At 48.1% G+C, this 15,343-nt stretch overlaps 4 protein-coding genes across 4 annotated transcripts; all 4 read left to right on the top strand.

The window, feature by feature from the left end:
* Nucleotides 1-625: 625 nt before the first annotated feature.
* N7469_010743 (ADP-ribosylation factor-like protein 2) lies at nucleotides 626-1,339 on the top strand (the record flags this gene model as incomplete). Its single annotated transcript, XM_056649648.1, has 5 exons — nucleotides 626-693; nucleotides 762-778; nucleotides 834-979; nucleotides 1,053-1,133; nucleotides 1,208-1,339. The coding sequence occupies 5 exons, from the start codon at nucleotides 626-628 to the stop codon at nucleotides 1,337-1,339; spliced, it is 444 nt and encodes a 147-aa protein (XP_056496779.1).
* A 1,338-nt stretch (nucleotides 1,340-2,677) lies between these two features.
* N7469_010742 (putative gelsolin repeat protein) lies at nucleotides 2,678-7,945 on the top strand (the record flags this gene model as incomplete). Its single annotated transcript, XM_056649647.1, has 3 exons — nucleotides 2,678-2,837; nucleotides 3,005-7,628; nucleotides 7,690-7,945. The coding sequence occupies 3 exons, from the start codon at nucleotides 2,678-2,680 to the stop codon at nucleotides 7,943-7,945; spliced, it is 5,040 nt and encodes a 1,679-aa protein (XP_056496778.1).
* Nucleotides 7,946-9,022: 1,077 nt separating this feature from the next.
* On the top strand, nucleotides 9,023-10,750 carry N7469_010741 (D-arabinono-1,4-lactone oxidase; the record flags this gene model as incomplete). Its single annotated transcript, XM_056649646.1, has 1 exon — nucleotides 9,023-10,750. The coding sequence occupies one exon, from the start codon at nucleotides 9,023-9,025 to the stop codon at nucleotides 10,748-10,750; it is 1,728 nt and encodes a 575-aa protein (XP_056496777.1).
* Nucleotides 10,751-13,364: 2,614 nt separating this feature from the next.
* Nucleotides 13,365-14,582, top strand: N7469_010740 (Zn(II)2Cys6 transcription factor domain-containing protein; the record flags this gene model as incomplete). The annotated part of the gene is made up of 3 exons (XM_056649645.1): nucleotides 13,365-13,556; nucleotides 13,622-13,719; nucleotides 13,793-14,582. 3 exons carry the CDS (start codon nucleotides 13,365-13,367, stop codon nucleotides 14,580-14,582), a joined length of 1,080 nt encoding a protein of 359 aa, XP_056496776.1.
* Nucleotides 14,583-15,343: the final 761 nt, after the last annotated feature.

Raw genomic sequence — 15,343 nt, 5'->3', positions numbered from 1 at the left:
GTGAGTATTGGTGGTGGAGGAGGAGGAGGAGGAGGAAGAAGAAGAGAGTCCCCCAATGAGAGGAGGAAAGAATACTCGTGGACTTTGGTAACTGAGAGAAGCTCCGCGACAAAGTTTCGGAGAACGTGATGTGGGGTTGTATAGACAGCAGTGAATGGTAGAGAGAGGATCCATTGTTGATGGTGAATAGCGTGTATCATTTGTTTCTCGACAAAGGTAACGGCTTGCAGGATTGAAAAGAGGCCGGTTGTAATATATTTTTGAGCAATCTAGTATACTAAAGAATCATGATAGTTAATTGGGATCATGGTAGATAGTAGAAGTAGGAACTCATAGAGTGGCAGTAGTAACTACTACAAGTTAGTACAATGTATATTTGAAGATCGTCGATCTGATTTGCCAAGAAACTTTTTTCCCACCTCACCGGGTTTCCCTCCTACACAATTTGAGCTGGGAGAACACCGTCACAATGTTATCCATTCTAAGGAAAGCCCGGTTAAAAGATAAAGAGATGCGAATACTGATGCTGTGAGCACTGATTTTCTTGGCATTTAGAATTGCGCTGATCCAATGGGCTCTAGGGGGGTTAGACAATGCTGGAAAGACAACAATTGTGAAACGAATTATGAATGAAGATGTCACTTCCGTGAGCCCAACACTGGGGTTCATTATCAAAACTATTGACTTTATGGGGTAAGTCTCTTGTCTAACATTGCAAAGCTGGGTGAATAAAGGAGATCATCGGACTGACAATGTCTTAGATACAAACTTAACATCTGTGAGCATAATCACCTTATCCGACTACCACTTTCACCTCCACTAACTGCGAGTAGGGGATGTGGGCGGACAAAGAACGCTACGATCCTATTGGAAAAATTACTTTGAAAAGACAGACACTTTGGTTTGGGTTGTCGATGCCACCGATCGACTGCGTGTGGGAGATTGTCGGGAGGAGCTAGCTGGTCTGCTCCTTGAAGAGGTACGCCGTTCCATTTCCCGCGACCTTTCATATCGTCATTCATTGTGCCTAACTTTTTTTTTTTATTTCAAAGCGACTCATGGGAGCTAGTCTACTGGTTTTCTTGAACAAAACCGACGTGGAACAATGCATGACCGAGGAAGAAGTGCGCGAAGTGAGTAACGACAACAGGATCCACCATCAAGCCGAAAACAGTTCATGATTGAATTGGAGACTGACATATTATAGCGACTTGGTCTGAATTTGATCAAAACCCATAAATGGACGATTCTTTCATGTAGTGCCATGACGGGTAATAACCTCAACGAAGGGTTGAAATGGGTTGTACAAGATGCAAAGGACCGATTGTTCCTATATTAGCTTGAGTGCATCTCATGGAATACTTTTGATTTTGTTCTTTTCCCAGCTGGGTAATAGTCTAAAAAGCCCCTGGTAATAGTTAGTTGTTAGTAGATCAGCGGGAATAACCGGGAATCCAAGTTAGATCAGGCTCCAGTTGGGCTTCGAGGGGGATCTACAAGTACGTATATGCGGTGTAGCATGTCCAGTAATAGTGTTGAATTAAGCCTGAAGCTCTCAAGGTTGATTTTCAATTGTGGTTTCAATTACAGAGTTAGACTTGGATACATTTGTGTAGTTTAGTAGCTATAGTGAATTATGCATGACAGCACTGTACTCATCATGCTGTTTGCAACACATCTGGGTAGAAGTATGTTGCTACTTATATTGCCCCTCTTTAAGTTTCAAGCTTATTACTACTAGTAGTAGTTAATTAGTGGTGACTCGACTTCAAGTGGACTTGTGCCAACCACGATACTATAATGTAGTACATTAACATCTAGTAATATATGCACATATATTACAAGGCACCTCCAGCCAATAGACAATCGTTGACATCCCGAATCATCAATCACTCAATCCATTGATTGTAGCTAGTAATGGATTGCTAGCTACCTGGCTACCTATCCGTATGCATGCTGAGAGGTTAGCACCTACGTAGCAACCCTGTTACCTTAAGCTGTCACTCAGTACTACTATCTAATACATAGAAATCTGATCTCAATCTGTGGTACTCTGTGCACTTAATAGTGTCCATAGTTCTCCAAGTCGCCATCGAACCCTTCCGAAGGGACGCTGCAAGGTACAAAAGTGATAGGTCCAAACATATCCTACTAGTTCATGGACACATATCATTTCACCCCCTGGCGCGAAGCAACTCCAAGTTTAAAAGGGGAGCTAAATGAAGAAGAAAACTCAGAACCGGAATTCGTACCTGATGGGACCATGGGTCCGTCAGCTCGCTTTGCGGGGCCCAAGTGGGAAGCGATCCGCTGCGTAAACAAACAATTGGAGTGGCCGTGACGATGGGATTATTGTCCAAAGGTGGTGCTGTTTTTGAAAATAAATGAAAAACAAGTGATCAAAAATTCAAGTCTCGGTATATCTATATATATGTACAGATGAAAATTGGAATATTCAAAAAATGGAAAAGAAAAAGTGCCGAGGGTTGCGTAGAGAGAGAGGGATGATCATCGGCATGGGCTGCAAATGGATCGTGACCTTCCCCCATTTAATTTAAGCAGGGCGGAGAACACAGCCCTTCTTCCACTCTTCCATTCTTCTCCATCACAACCCCTCCTCTCCAAAGGCCTACAGCTCCCCTATTTTTCGACCTGGGAAGTTGGCCGACGTGGAATCATGACGACGACCAATCCCGATGGGTCGGAGGATGTGAATGACTTTCTTTCGCGCATCCGCGAACTCGGTGACCGGCGCGATAAGGAAGATGAGGAACGCACCAAGAAGTTGGAGGAGGAGATTCTCCAAGGTCGCAAGGAACGACAAGCCCGACGAGCTGGTACGAAATGCCCCTCTCAATCTCCTCTCTCTCCCCCCTCACTGTTCTGCTCTCATCATCGACGGCGCACATCCCTCTTCTATGACCGCAGTTGGCCGCCCCGCGCCGTAATGAGTGCGGCTGATGAACCCCACACCCGTGCTAATGAATGTCTTTGTTGATGCTAGAGCGAGCACGATCTATTGCCGGCTCACCAACATTAAACCCTGCGAGACTCAGCGCCTCCTCCATTGGCCAGCCTTCGATCGAACCTCCCGAACATTTGGAGCCAACAGTGCAAACCCAAGACCCAGACACCGCCACAGCGGACACGGCCAAAGTGACTCAGGAGCGAGAACCTCCTGAGAACAACTCACGACGCGGGTCAGTTCAGGATGCAGAGGTCGAATCTCCAACGCGGGCCATGCCCACCTTGTCGCGCAGCCGAACTGGCACTCTGTCATGGCAGCAACGCCCTTCGTCGCGTGATTTGGGAAACAGATCACCCGGTTCGACATCTCCGACTCGATCTAGTCATTTGAGAAATGCCTCCACAGCATCCGAGCAAGATAGACTATCCCGTAACCAGTTTCCTCAGTCCTCGCCCTCGAAGGACTCCTCGTGCCTTCGACAAATCCCAGACCGAGGCCTTGGCTCACCAACCCGTCACAAAGCCGAACAAGATTCTGAAAGCGTACTCGACTCGGACGAGGCTCGCCCACTGCCTGGGGTGAGTCGTGATTCTACGGTGGTACCCGAACATGTTGAGAGAGCCGCAGACACATCTCCCTCCCCACCAAGGACCGCTTCCACAATTGGAGAGGGCAGCTTCCATAACCGATTTTCGAGTGTCTCATCAGTATCCCTGGCGACTGGGCTCGGATCCCCAGTTACACTTTCAGAGGCACCTAAACTTGACCCGCCCCAGACGGAGGCATCAACCGAAGAACCGCTGCCTGCATCCCCCACTCAACGGCGAATGTCTCCAGAACGTTCTCGATCGAATTCGCCAACGAAAGGTCTCGGTGGCTTTGTTCAAAGTGCAATGATGAGAAGATCGGATAGTGTCTCGAAAAGATGGAGCGCACAGCTTCCTCAAGGGTTGAGTCGAAGTAATTCTATCGTTTCGAATCGCAATAGTATTGCAGCCCCAAGTTTCACTGCTAGTGTCAGTGACATGACTCCAACAACCAACTCCCGAATGAGTCGTGAATCATCACCGGTGCCTAATCCACGCCCTGGATCGAGCCACAGTGAAGCGACGGTGGTGAGGCCGGCCGAGCCTACCGAAAGGCCTACAACCCCCTCAAACACTGTCTCTAACGAAACTCAACGCCTTGACGGTAGCCCAAGTCGACCTCTATACCGTCATGCTCGATCAAGTAGTTCTATGACGAACGAGAATCAGCGCTTGGATGGTAGTCCAATTCGACCTTTGTATGGTCATGCTCGGTCCGCTAGTTCTATGACAAATGACAGTCAGAACACCGACACTGCCTCCAGCCCATTCACCTCGAGGACAATGGATCCAAAGCGATGGAGCCCACAGAAGGCCTCCTGGTTAGAGAGTGCCCTGAACCGGCCTCCCGAGTCTCCGAGACACCAGCGACAACCTTCCCAGCCTTCTTGGCAACGAGAAAGACAATCAAGGGGCAGTGTTGACCTGGGTCGTTTTAAGGAGGTGACTCCTATTGGTCTGATGCGGACGCCTCCTCCTGGCGGACATTTCAAACAGCCCAGCATCTCAGGCAATTTGGGGAGTCCCACTGCCACGAAACCCCACGATACAATTCCAGAGTCTCCTGCTGGTGATATAGAGAAGGAATCGACTCCAACAAAACCTGAACTGGTGACTGAAGAATCGCCCTCTGATCCCGAGCCCAAGTCTGAGAAGAATGCATCACAGACAGAGTCCATCATTGTCCCGGATTCTGAAGTAAAAACAGAGCTCGAACCCGAGGTTGAGATCAAGGCTGAGATCGAAGCTGAAGCTGAACCACAGCCTGCGCCTACACCAGACACTGGTATTGCCACTGGACCTGCATCTGAAGCAGCCCCGAAAGCAGCACTTGAACCTGAACCGGAAACCGAAGCTTCATCGGCCTTGGAATCTCCACCCAAGTCTGAGCCAGCTAGGAAGGCAGCTCCTTCGGCTCTGAATCCCAAACCCAATTTCTCACTTCCTTCGCGAGATCCGATGTCACCTAGAGTCGTCAAACCACCACAATCGCCAGTCGTTGACTTCCGAGCGAATTTGCGAAAGCGAGAAGTGGCCAAAGATACCGGACCGCAACAGGAGCCGGAGTTCAAAAATGTATTCGGCAGACTCAAAAAGACCGAGACCCGCAATTATGTCGCCCCGGACGAACTGAAAGGTAACATTTTGCGAGGCAAAGCTGCCTTGAATGTGACTGGCGGTCCGAAGAAAACTGAGCGAGTTGATGAGTTTAAGGATAGCCTTGTGAAACAGAAGGAAGCAATGAAAGCTGGAGGTGGTTCAATCAGACGGAATACCGTGGGGAAAGATGACGAGCCCGAGAGAAGTGTTGCTCCTGTGCCAGAGGCCATTGCGAAACGTAATTTCATGAACAGGACGAACAGCATCAGACAGTCCAGTCCTGATAAAAGCTCCCCAACACCTCAGAGGCCCAATTCTTCTTCTCCAACTTCTCCAGTTTCTCTGCCACCTGTGTCCCCATCCGCTGCTATGGCTGAAGCCAGCCCAGCACAGATTCCTTCGCCAGTCAAACGTGAGTCCATATCAATTGATATAGAGCCACATGCTATTTCAACCCCAGTAGATCAAATCTCTACTACGTTGGAGGATTCTGAACCCGCTGTGGAGGCGAAGGATGAGCCCTCTTCTGGGGAGACAGCCAGCTCGATACGTGACCTGCCATCACAGAGAAGCAAGGTGGCTGCAGCAGCGTCCAATGTGAATTCCAGCTCAATAGCGAAAGGGAAACTGGCAGGCCGCATTAATCCGGCATTAGCAGGCCTACTATCCCGAGGACCTCCAGTTGCAGCCGAGGGACAGAAAAAAGAGCTCCCAGTATCTTCAAGTCCTGATGAGAGCTCCGATTCACCGTCCACTACTCTCACACACATGACCAAGGGTCGCGCAAGAGGGCCGAAAAGACGGTTACCCAAGGCAACCGCTGCTCCGTCTGAAACTGATGCCCAGGACAATAAGGAGGTTGGTGCAATTTCGTCTCCCGAAGTCACAAGCCCGGAGACCGTTCCTGAGCCTGTAGTCTCAGAAACGACGTCGAAGAGCGTGTCAGACAACACCCTCGTCCTCAATACTGAAAACGCCAGAACAGAGAGCCCCCTCGACAAGCCCCTACCAGCCGTAAATTCTAGCTTCCAGAATGCTCTCAACAACGGACTGCAACACAGGCTGAAAAATACTCCTCCCTCCCCCGTCGATGTTTTTGCGCCTAATGAGAAAGAGAATACCGTTCTGGCTCCGGACATGGACTCTCCTGGTGCTACAAGTCCTCTCAGTCGGCCTCCTGTCCCACCAAAACACAACGTTTCGCCCTCGCCTTCTCCATCGCCATCTACACCTGCACCAAGGCCGCAATGGACCCAACAAGCTCGATATGCCTCGACTTCCCCATCACCCCTTAGGACGAGCTATGGTGAGAATCAAAAGGAAAAGCCGACTACAGCAATGTATAGAGGCATACCTGGAGTGACGGTTGCAGAGTCTTCCCCTCGTTCTAGCGGCCAATACTCCCCTCCGGTACCTCGCAAGGGGTCTGATATATCTCTCGACAAGCCTTCTGATCCACACCGACTCTCACGGAAGATGTCTGCGCCATCACTAGTGGCGCAAGCAGCGGATGCCCGTGAGGTCATCACTCAATTTTTCAAGACATTTCCCAATCCCCGAGACCGAATGGATATCGATCCACAGCTCATGTTAATGACAAAAAGTGACACCGCTGTGGTGAGGACTACCAAGCGTCAAATCTGGGAGCTCACTGGAGATGGGAAACGCCAAGAATTGCCCGTCAATCAGGAGTATGTGCTTTACGAGGGAAGTATGTATCTCTGCGTCCATCTGTTCGAAGCGCAGAGTACCAGCAGCTCAGAGGTGTACCTTTGGTGCGGAGACGATATTCCAGAAGGTGCACAGGATGACGCACAGCTTTTGGCTCGAAAGATTGCCCGGGAGAATGGCTGCAAACTAGAAGTCATCCGCCAGGGTAGAGAACCCATGCGATTTATCCAAGCCCTTGGAGGTATTATCATTACACGCCGAGGGTCCAGCTCTCGGTCCAACTCGTCAGCCTTATATATGCTCTGCGGTCGAAAGCACCTCGGTCAAATGGCCTTTGACGAGGTTGACTATTCTCTGCGAAATCTCTGCTCCGGCTTTCCCTTCGTCATCTCGGCTCCCTTTGGCAAGTTGTACTTGTGGAAGGGTAAGGGTAGTAGCCCCGAAGAGACCGGTGCCGCACGTCTGATCAGTATGGATCTTGGTTTGACCGGCGAGTTTGAAGAAGTTGACGAAGGCGCGGAGCCGGAGAGCTTCTTTGATGACTTTGCGGGCTCCAACGAGCCGAATCCACTCATGACTTCAGAGTATTGGCAACTCAAGCCTAAATATGGACATTTCCGGACACGGCTTCTCAAGGTTGATCATGAAATGGGCCAGCCACCTCGTTTTTGGATGCGCCGTCCGGGCTCTAGCTCTCCTGTGGTCCGACCAAATGAAACCGTACGAGAAATCGAGCCCTTTTGTTATAAGAATCTCACAGAACGAGACGTATACGTTCTTGATACCTTCTTTGAGATCTATGTGTAAGTCGAACGCTCATGATTTGGAGATAATGATTCAAATCAATACTAACCTTTTCTCTAGAATCGTGGGTGAACATGCCTCTACCAAGTCAGCCGACTTCGCGTCTGCAGTGGTTTTCGCGCACGAGTATGGTATCTTAGCTGCATCTCTTCAAGACCGGCCCTTCATTCCCAAGAGTTTCGTTTCTTTGGGTGGTGTTCCAGATCGATGCCAAAGTGCCTTCCGCAAGTGGGACCAGCTGTCTCTGCATGCTCCTTGTGTTTTCCCTCTGGACGTGGCGATCGAAGCCCTTCGAACTCCAACAGACGGGGTGTAAGAGTGTCTATTTTATGGGGGGGGTTTTTTTTCAGCATTTCTGAACCTTGTGTTATTTCCCCTTGCCATTTTCTGTGTTCATTTTCCCATTTATGTGCATATTTCGGTCGGTAAAGAGGGCATTCGTGGACGGAGTCTTGTCTTTGGTTGTACTGTGCCCTAGAGGAGCATGGTGGGAGCGTTTGGGATGTACTTCTGGAACTTGAACTTGATGTATTTTCATGTCAATTAAGGTACGATGTCACCATCTATGTACAGAATCTATCAATCATTTCGTTCAAACAGCCTCCCTCCCCTGGGATCGTCTTGTGGCCTGGGCGCTTACTAGTCCAGTAGTCTTTACGAGGTTGAATTGTTCCCACCGTTCAACAGGTCTCCAAGGCTGTTTCATCTATACTAGTTACTCATAATTGTACTTCAAATAATACCTTTTAGCATCGATAAACCGTCGGGCGTTTCCCAGAGAGACCTCATTGGTTGGTTTTACCAGGTAGTATATTTTTGGTTCATGCAGGGGAATCTTGATAGTTTCTTTCTTTGTATTTATTTTGGCTTTTGCGAGATATAATAGGCATTATTCTATCCATTGTATAATTCTCCTACCTCTGAAACTACTCTGCAATTCCATTATTCAATAATTAGTATTCTCATCATAAAATGCCGTATGTATAGTTAACTAGTTAACTATACATACTGACTATACAGTACAGAGTTGATCAGCATGGATCATCTCGGAGTTGGGCATTTCCGAGCCTCGGCCTTGTCAATTATTCAGCAGCATCACCGTTGCACATTCTTGGATTCATTGCCATTGGAAGAAGAAGAGAAAAAAAGAGTGGACGAGATATGTACTTACATAGAAGTAAAAGGTGGAGGTGGAACAGTGGAATTTCTCCAAGGATAATTTGATAGTTTGATGTCGCCATCGAATCTCGACTTTTCTTTTCTTTCTAATCTTTCTCTCTTTAGCGTACTCGAATCTTTTCTTCTTTTCATCCACCACCCCACTATTATATCTCTCCATCAGACGATGTGATGATCTTCTAGGATGCCACGAGAACGTATAATCGCGTCAACAATGCATCCATCCATTGCTCGCGAGCTGGAAAAGTTCGACCCCGCGATCGCCTTTCGCGCGACCACCGATCATTTGCATCACACCTGGGCCAAGACTTACTTTTCTCGTCCGGAACTCTACATTCAACCTCAATCTATTCCCGAAATCGAATTACTCGTCACTCTCGCTCGCCGATGTCGCCGTCGTCTTGTGACCGTCGGTAGTGGTCATTCTCCCTCCGATTTAACCTGTACCTCATCCTGGCTCGTCAATCTGGATAATTTCAACCGCATTCTACACGTCGACCCGGAAACTCGGACCGTTACCGTCCAGGCGGGCATTCGATTGAGTGAGCTAGGCGCTCGTCTGGATAAGGAATATGGGTTGACTCTGGCGAATTTGGGAAGCATTGACAGTCAGTCAATAGCTGGTGTCATTGCGACTGGAACCCATGGCAGTTCCCTACGACATGGACTGCTGTCGGAATGTATTGAATCACTTAGCCTGGTCCTCTCAAATGGTCAACTGGTACGATGCAGTGCGACTAGCAATCCATCGCTCTTCCGAGCTGCACTGGTATCCCTTGGAGCCCTGGGTATCGTCGTGGAGGTCACATTCAAGGCGAGACCGTCGTTCAATATTGCGTGGCGCCAGGAGCGATATTCGTTATCGCAGGTGTTCAAGGAATGGGGCAACGATCTCTGGACTGCTCACGAATTCGTGCGCGTTTGGTGGTTGCCATATGAGAAGAGCGCGATCGTTTGGCGTGCCGATGAGACCGATCAACCACTGCGCAAACCCCCAAGCAACTTCTACGGCGAGTGGTTTGGATATCATATCTACCATAACTTGCTCGCTTTCTCCTCTTACTTCCCGCGTATCCTGCCGTGGGTGGAATGGTTTGTCTTCGGAATGCAGTACGGCTTCAACGCAGGATCAACTGTCACCGAGGCAGTCGAGCCTGCTCGCGCAGGTCTGTTGATGAACTGTCTGTACTCTCAATTTGTTAATGAATGGGCTCTGCCTCTTGAGGATGGTCCCGAAGCTATCACTCGCTTGTCGGCCTGGCTACACGGTGACATGAAGACCGCGCGCATCCCATTCTCCTCCAAGGATCTCTGGGTACATTGCCCCGTGGAAGTGCGAGTATCAGACTCAACGCATAACTCGAATCCACGTCCTTTCCTCGACCCAACTTGTGAAAAGGGACCTACGCTCTACCTGAATGCAACGCTCTATCGGCCATATCTCCGAGATCCGCCCTGTCGAAGACGGTATTATGAGGCCTTTGAGTGGCTCATGCGAGATATGGGCGCCCGACCTCACTGGGCTAAAAACTTCAGCGTGTTGGACTCTACTGAGCTTCATAGGTTCTACGGGGAAGATATGGACGAATGGCTGGCTGTGCGGCAAGAAGTTGACCCTGAGGGCATGTTCCTTGGCGAATGGCACCAGCGCACTTTACCTCTCGTCGGCCGGACGGAACCGCCTAACGGAGATGATCGGCTGCCTCTAATGGAGCGCGAAAGTGACCGTCGCAATGCGAGCATCAGCGGCGCGGGTGACGGCGTCGAGTGGGTTGGTGACTGCCGGTGGAAGCGCCACTCCGAGTACGGTGCAAGCGAAGAAGACAAGCAGACACCTGGCGTATCCGTGTCTAGTCCAATGACGGCGACTAGTGAGGAGAGTTTTGATTTACTTGCCAAGGGTGAAGCTAGCATTCATCTCCCCGATGCCAAATCCGCGTGAATGGAAGTGGGAGAGAATTGGGCCTCCCACGAGACAAAGACAAACAGTCATTCGTGGTGGAGTAACGAGGGAAGTCAGGTGAACTCAAACGATGTGCCTGGCAGATGAGGAGAATGACCTCCTGCTGGAACATTCACGACAAGTTTTATTGGACCTGCGTTTCCCCCTCGAATGCAGAGTGAATCACCTTGCTGGATCTGCAAGTTTAGGGTTTGTAACCGTTTCACTCGGGCAAATCTGACAGGGTGGGCGTCAACAAAAAAAAAAGAAAAGAAAAGAAAAGAAAAGAAAGCAACAAGAGGGGGTGAGATGTGGGGGCATATTTGATCGATGCAAATGTAATCATTGAGATCTGGTCGTTAGATAGAATGCCTTGTCATGCACATACGGTTTTGATTCATATTATATTATTAGTATTATTAGTATTATTAGTATTAGTAGTATCATTGACTTGGCTACTTCCTGTTATTGCTGACGCTGAATGCCTTGCCGGTCATTCATTGATTATCTTGTAAATTGCATCTGCTGAACTTCGCCTCAGCCTCAGCCTTTCTCCTTTTCTGACAGAAGACTTCAAGCTGCACACAATCAAAAACTCTGGTTTGATTGACGAAGGGGTCCATTCCACCAAGGCAACATCTCACCTGAGCTTCTCTTCTCTAGGAAACTCCATGAAACATCACAATTGACCCGGGAATCAGATCACCCCGATGTTTGCCGGTGTTTAGAAGAATACATTCAGCCATCCAGCAAGAAACAGTCAAGAGTTCGAAGCAGAGGCAGAGTAGGGCACAGTATAGGAATCTTGTCATACAGGCAGCACGGGCCGTGTATCCTGGCTTGAAGCTCATCTAACCCTAGTTAGATAGACTCTCGTGATTTCTTCATATTGAGGCACTGGAAGATGATTTGAGATCCAAGCCCCAGGATGTTCCAATTGGGACTGCATCTTGAGTGATTCTTGTGCTCGAATCCTTCAAGATCCACAGAGATATCTTGCCCCTAAGTGATCCACGTAATGGCACTGTACTCTGCTGCCTGGCTTGCATTTGTGTTTCCACTGAATATGCAAGCAAAAAGGTGTGAAAGCCCTGCTTGATGATGATGATAATGAAATGTTGCTCCCCTCAGCTGCAAGTGATATCCATGAAGAAGATCACCACCATGGCCCATGGAAATAAACAGATACCCTCCGAGATGTTTCCGAGATGCTCGGGGATACCCATGAAATATCCATGAGCGTACATCAAGACTTACTAGAGTAGTACTCTACTATTCTGCAACTCTCGGACAGTCATCTTCTTTTCCTGCAGACCGAATGACAACTACTGACTACTGTACATAACATATACCTCCCTCTGTACTGTATGTAAACCACTCCTGGTCACTTCATCATCCCCGGGATCACCCATGGCCAAGAACATATCACGCCGTACCACGTTTCGGTGCATTTACCTGCAAGGATTTCCAGTATCAGGTGATATGGAGCCCTACTGTGTACAGTGTACCGTACTAGTAACTGGCCACCGCATGGATCCTCAGAGCTGTCAGCTTCTCTCTCTCTCTCTCTCTCTCTCTCTTCAACTTCTCATACATTCTGCCTCCTTCTCATCATCTTCTCTTTCAGCCGCTTGGATCGCACGTTGCTGACCCTGGTTGGTGTGACAAGAACGTTACGCCATCACGATTGCCCACAAATCCTTCGCTGCCCTAACGACTGGGATTCTTCCTTCGATCCACCAAAGCGGCTCGGACCGTGCTCATCTTAGTGGCAGTGGGTACGTGTCACTTTTATGGGTATTTTTCTTTTTCTTTCCCTCTTTGTCCCCCAAAAGAATAAAATAAGTATGTACATATGTAGAATGAATTGAATAATTTCAATCAATAATACATGGTACCTCCTTGAATGTGTCTGTTGTATAATGTATAACTCCGAGGATCGGTTGAACCACGGGGCATCCCTGACTCGTACCCTTCCACAGCCACAGAATGTCGCAAGACAATCGAACGGCCATCAAACTCCTCCCTCCAGTTGTCTTTCTGACATACTACTCCACGTCACTCCTCGGTATCTCTACCTTTCCCCTGGGTCACAATGAGGGGAGCATGGTTACTCTCTCTCTCTCTCTCTCTCTCTCTCTCTCTCTCTCTTGTCCTGAAGAGTAAATATGTGTATGTGTAAGAGAGAGGTGTGTGTGTGAGGGGGAGGATTGACCCCGGCAATTCGTGCACGACCTGGTTTAATCAATCGTGATATCAACCATCTCTTCATTCCCCTCCCTTCCAAAGGCAGGCTGATGCCCTGAAAGCATTCAAGTCCTCAAGCCCTCAAAGGTTCCATATCACTCACCCCACCTGCTCCATTCTTCTCCTGCAGGGTCAGAAAAGAGCTTCTCACTCCTTCTACTCCCGGTAATATTGTCGCATCATTATCCTTCTTCTTTTTTTTTTTCCTTCTTCTTCTTCCACAAGTATTACCTTCCCTTTCTACCTCTTCAAATTCTCTACCTCATTGCCCGAGCCTAGTATTATTATTATTATTATTATTATTATTATTATTATTATTATTATTATTATTATTATTATTACTAGGCCAGTTCGAATGCCTGGAACTATGTCCTGGCAACAACCGAAACTTCGCCCTAAGGGTTTTCCTCATACGATCGATAACTTTGCGGTGGCCTCCTTTTCGGAGTTGGAGCATCATTCGCGAACTGGTGAGGATAAGCGGGATCAACGTGTTTTTCGTGTCAAGCGGAAGCATGTTCTCAAGGCCTGTGATCGGTGTCGTGTGAAGAAAACAAAGGTATCTTTTTTATTGTCTTCGCATTCCCCGTTAGAATACGTATAGTTTCTAAATGTGTTTTCCAGTGCGATGGAAAGCAGCCTTGCAATCGCTGCTCAGTCTATAATCATCCATGTCTCTTCCGTGAAAGAAAGGCAACTCAGACAAAGGTGTACTCTCGAGGGTATGTTTTTTTCTGTCAACATTTACTGGTTTGCTTTTGGCATAGGCTAATCTGAATATGTGGGGGAGCGCAGATTCGTCGAAATGCTCGAATCACACCATTCCTTGGTAGTCAAAGCCTTGCAAAAACTATATACATACTGCATCAATAATGAAGGATTTCCCGGGGAACCTCTTGCAGAGGCACAGGATGGTTATCCACTCACACATGCCATTCTCGATCGACTAGGATTGATCAAACAAGCCGAAGAGAACGCGGATGAACCGGATGAAGACACGGAAGATCTCAGATATCTACGACTCCTGTCAACATCAACCGAGTGCAGTGCTACTGCCGAGCCATCACCCGAGCCGACGACTCCTCCAGAACCCTCCCCAACAACACTCTCACGTCCATCCGTCTGTAATCCAGTCTCATCTTCCCTCGCGGGACGAGGGAATGTCAGATGGCAACCACAATGGGATCTCCACTCCATCCCATCAACATATAGCTTCCCCGATACTGGATATCAAGATATACTCTCGATGCAACGATCTTCTATAACGGGAGCAGAGCTTAGCTCGGCCGACATTCCACCCCGTGTTCATCCCGGAGCGTCATCGTCGGCTTCAAATCCTCATTTCCACGACCCGTCATTCGGATTCTTTCTGGATGGAACTTGTAACTCGGCAGATGGACAACCCGATGTTAAACCTGCGATTAGACTACATCCTGGGATTATGCCTGAGACACATGCTCAACAAATAGGAAATCTGCCCAGTGACATGCTGAGTGACTTTCACTACCAGACTCAAGATTCCAGTTTCTGTACTGGTTTCACCCCAGGCTGGGCATTTCCTTCAGGGAAGCTCGAGGAATACTGACGACTAGCATTAGCGCTTCGTTCATTGCATCTTTCTTTTCTTTCTATTCTTTCTTGGACTAGGCTGTTGAGCAGCACTATAACTTTTTTTTCCATTCCTTTTTATACTTTGATAACATGGGGTTTCCTTTATCATTTCGGGTCCCTATATCACCTTCACTTCCCCCCCCCTTTTTTTTTTACTGGCAGCCCTTCATCTCATTTCCTTTCCTCTCGGCTACAATCGGAATCGTTGATGCTTAAGTGGACCTCAATCCTTTCGTGATCACACCCGAGCTTGGAGACCCCTGTATGTGGCGGAATCCACGGGAATTATCTCAGTCCAGTGCAGGAGTTCCGATACAACTGGTGAGATTTGGTCAGAACACTGCTAGTGTTCTTCATCTACTCGACTTGCTCTGTTCAATATCATTATAACTTTTCAATTTCATACCCAACTATAGCTGGTCTCTCGTCTCTTTTTCTCTTTTTTTTTTTTGAATTTTCCCCCCCTATCTCATCACTCATCTAGTATGAGATACGAGACACATCCCAGTTTGCATCAATTTAGGAATTCTTTGCATTTGTATTTGCTGCTCCTGGTGCATATCAGGTAGATCTTTGTTTATGGTTATGGTTATGGTTATGATTATGGTATCCCAGATGGATAATTGGAAAATACAGGATGTTCACACTTGTGATACAGTTAGTATTGATACTTCATGAATCATGTACATAGAGAAATAGCTCGTTGGTTACGGGAACAAGACACCGTGCTCCTCA

The sequence above is a fragment of the Penicillium citrinum genome (assembly GCF_028827155.1).
Source record: "Penicillium citrinum strain IBT 23319 chromosome Unknown utg000009l:1.0-4274883.0:1.0-4276374.0, whole genome shotgun sequence".
NCBI classification, from domain to species: Eukaryota; Fungi; Ascomycota; class Eurotiomycetes; order Eurotiales; family Aspergillaceae; genus Penicillium; species Penicillium citrinum.
Note: the sequence above shows the minus strand (reverse complement) of the source record. Positions and strands in the feature narration are given on the sequence as shown.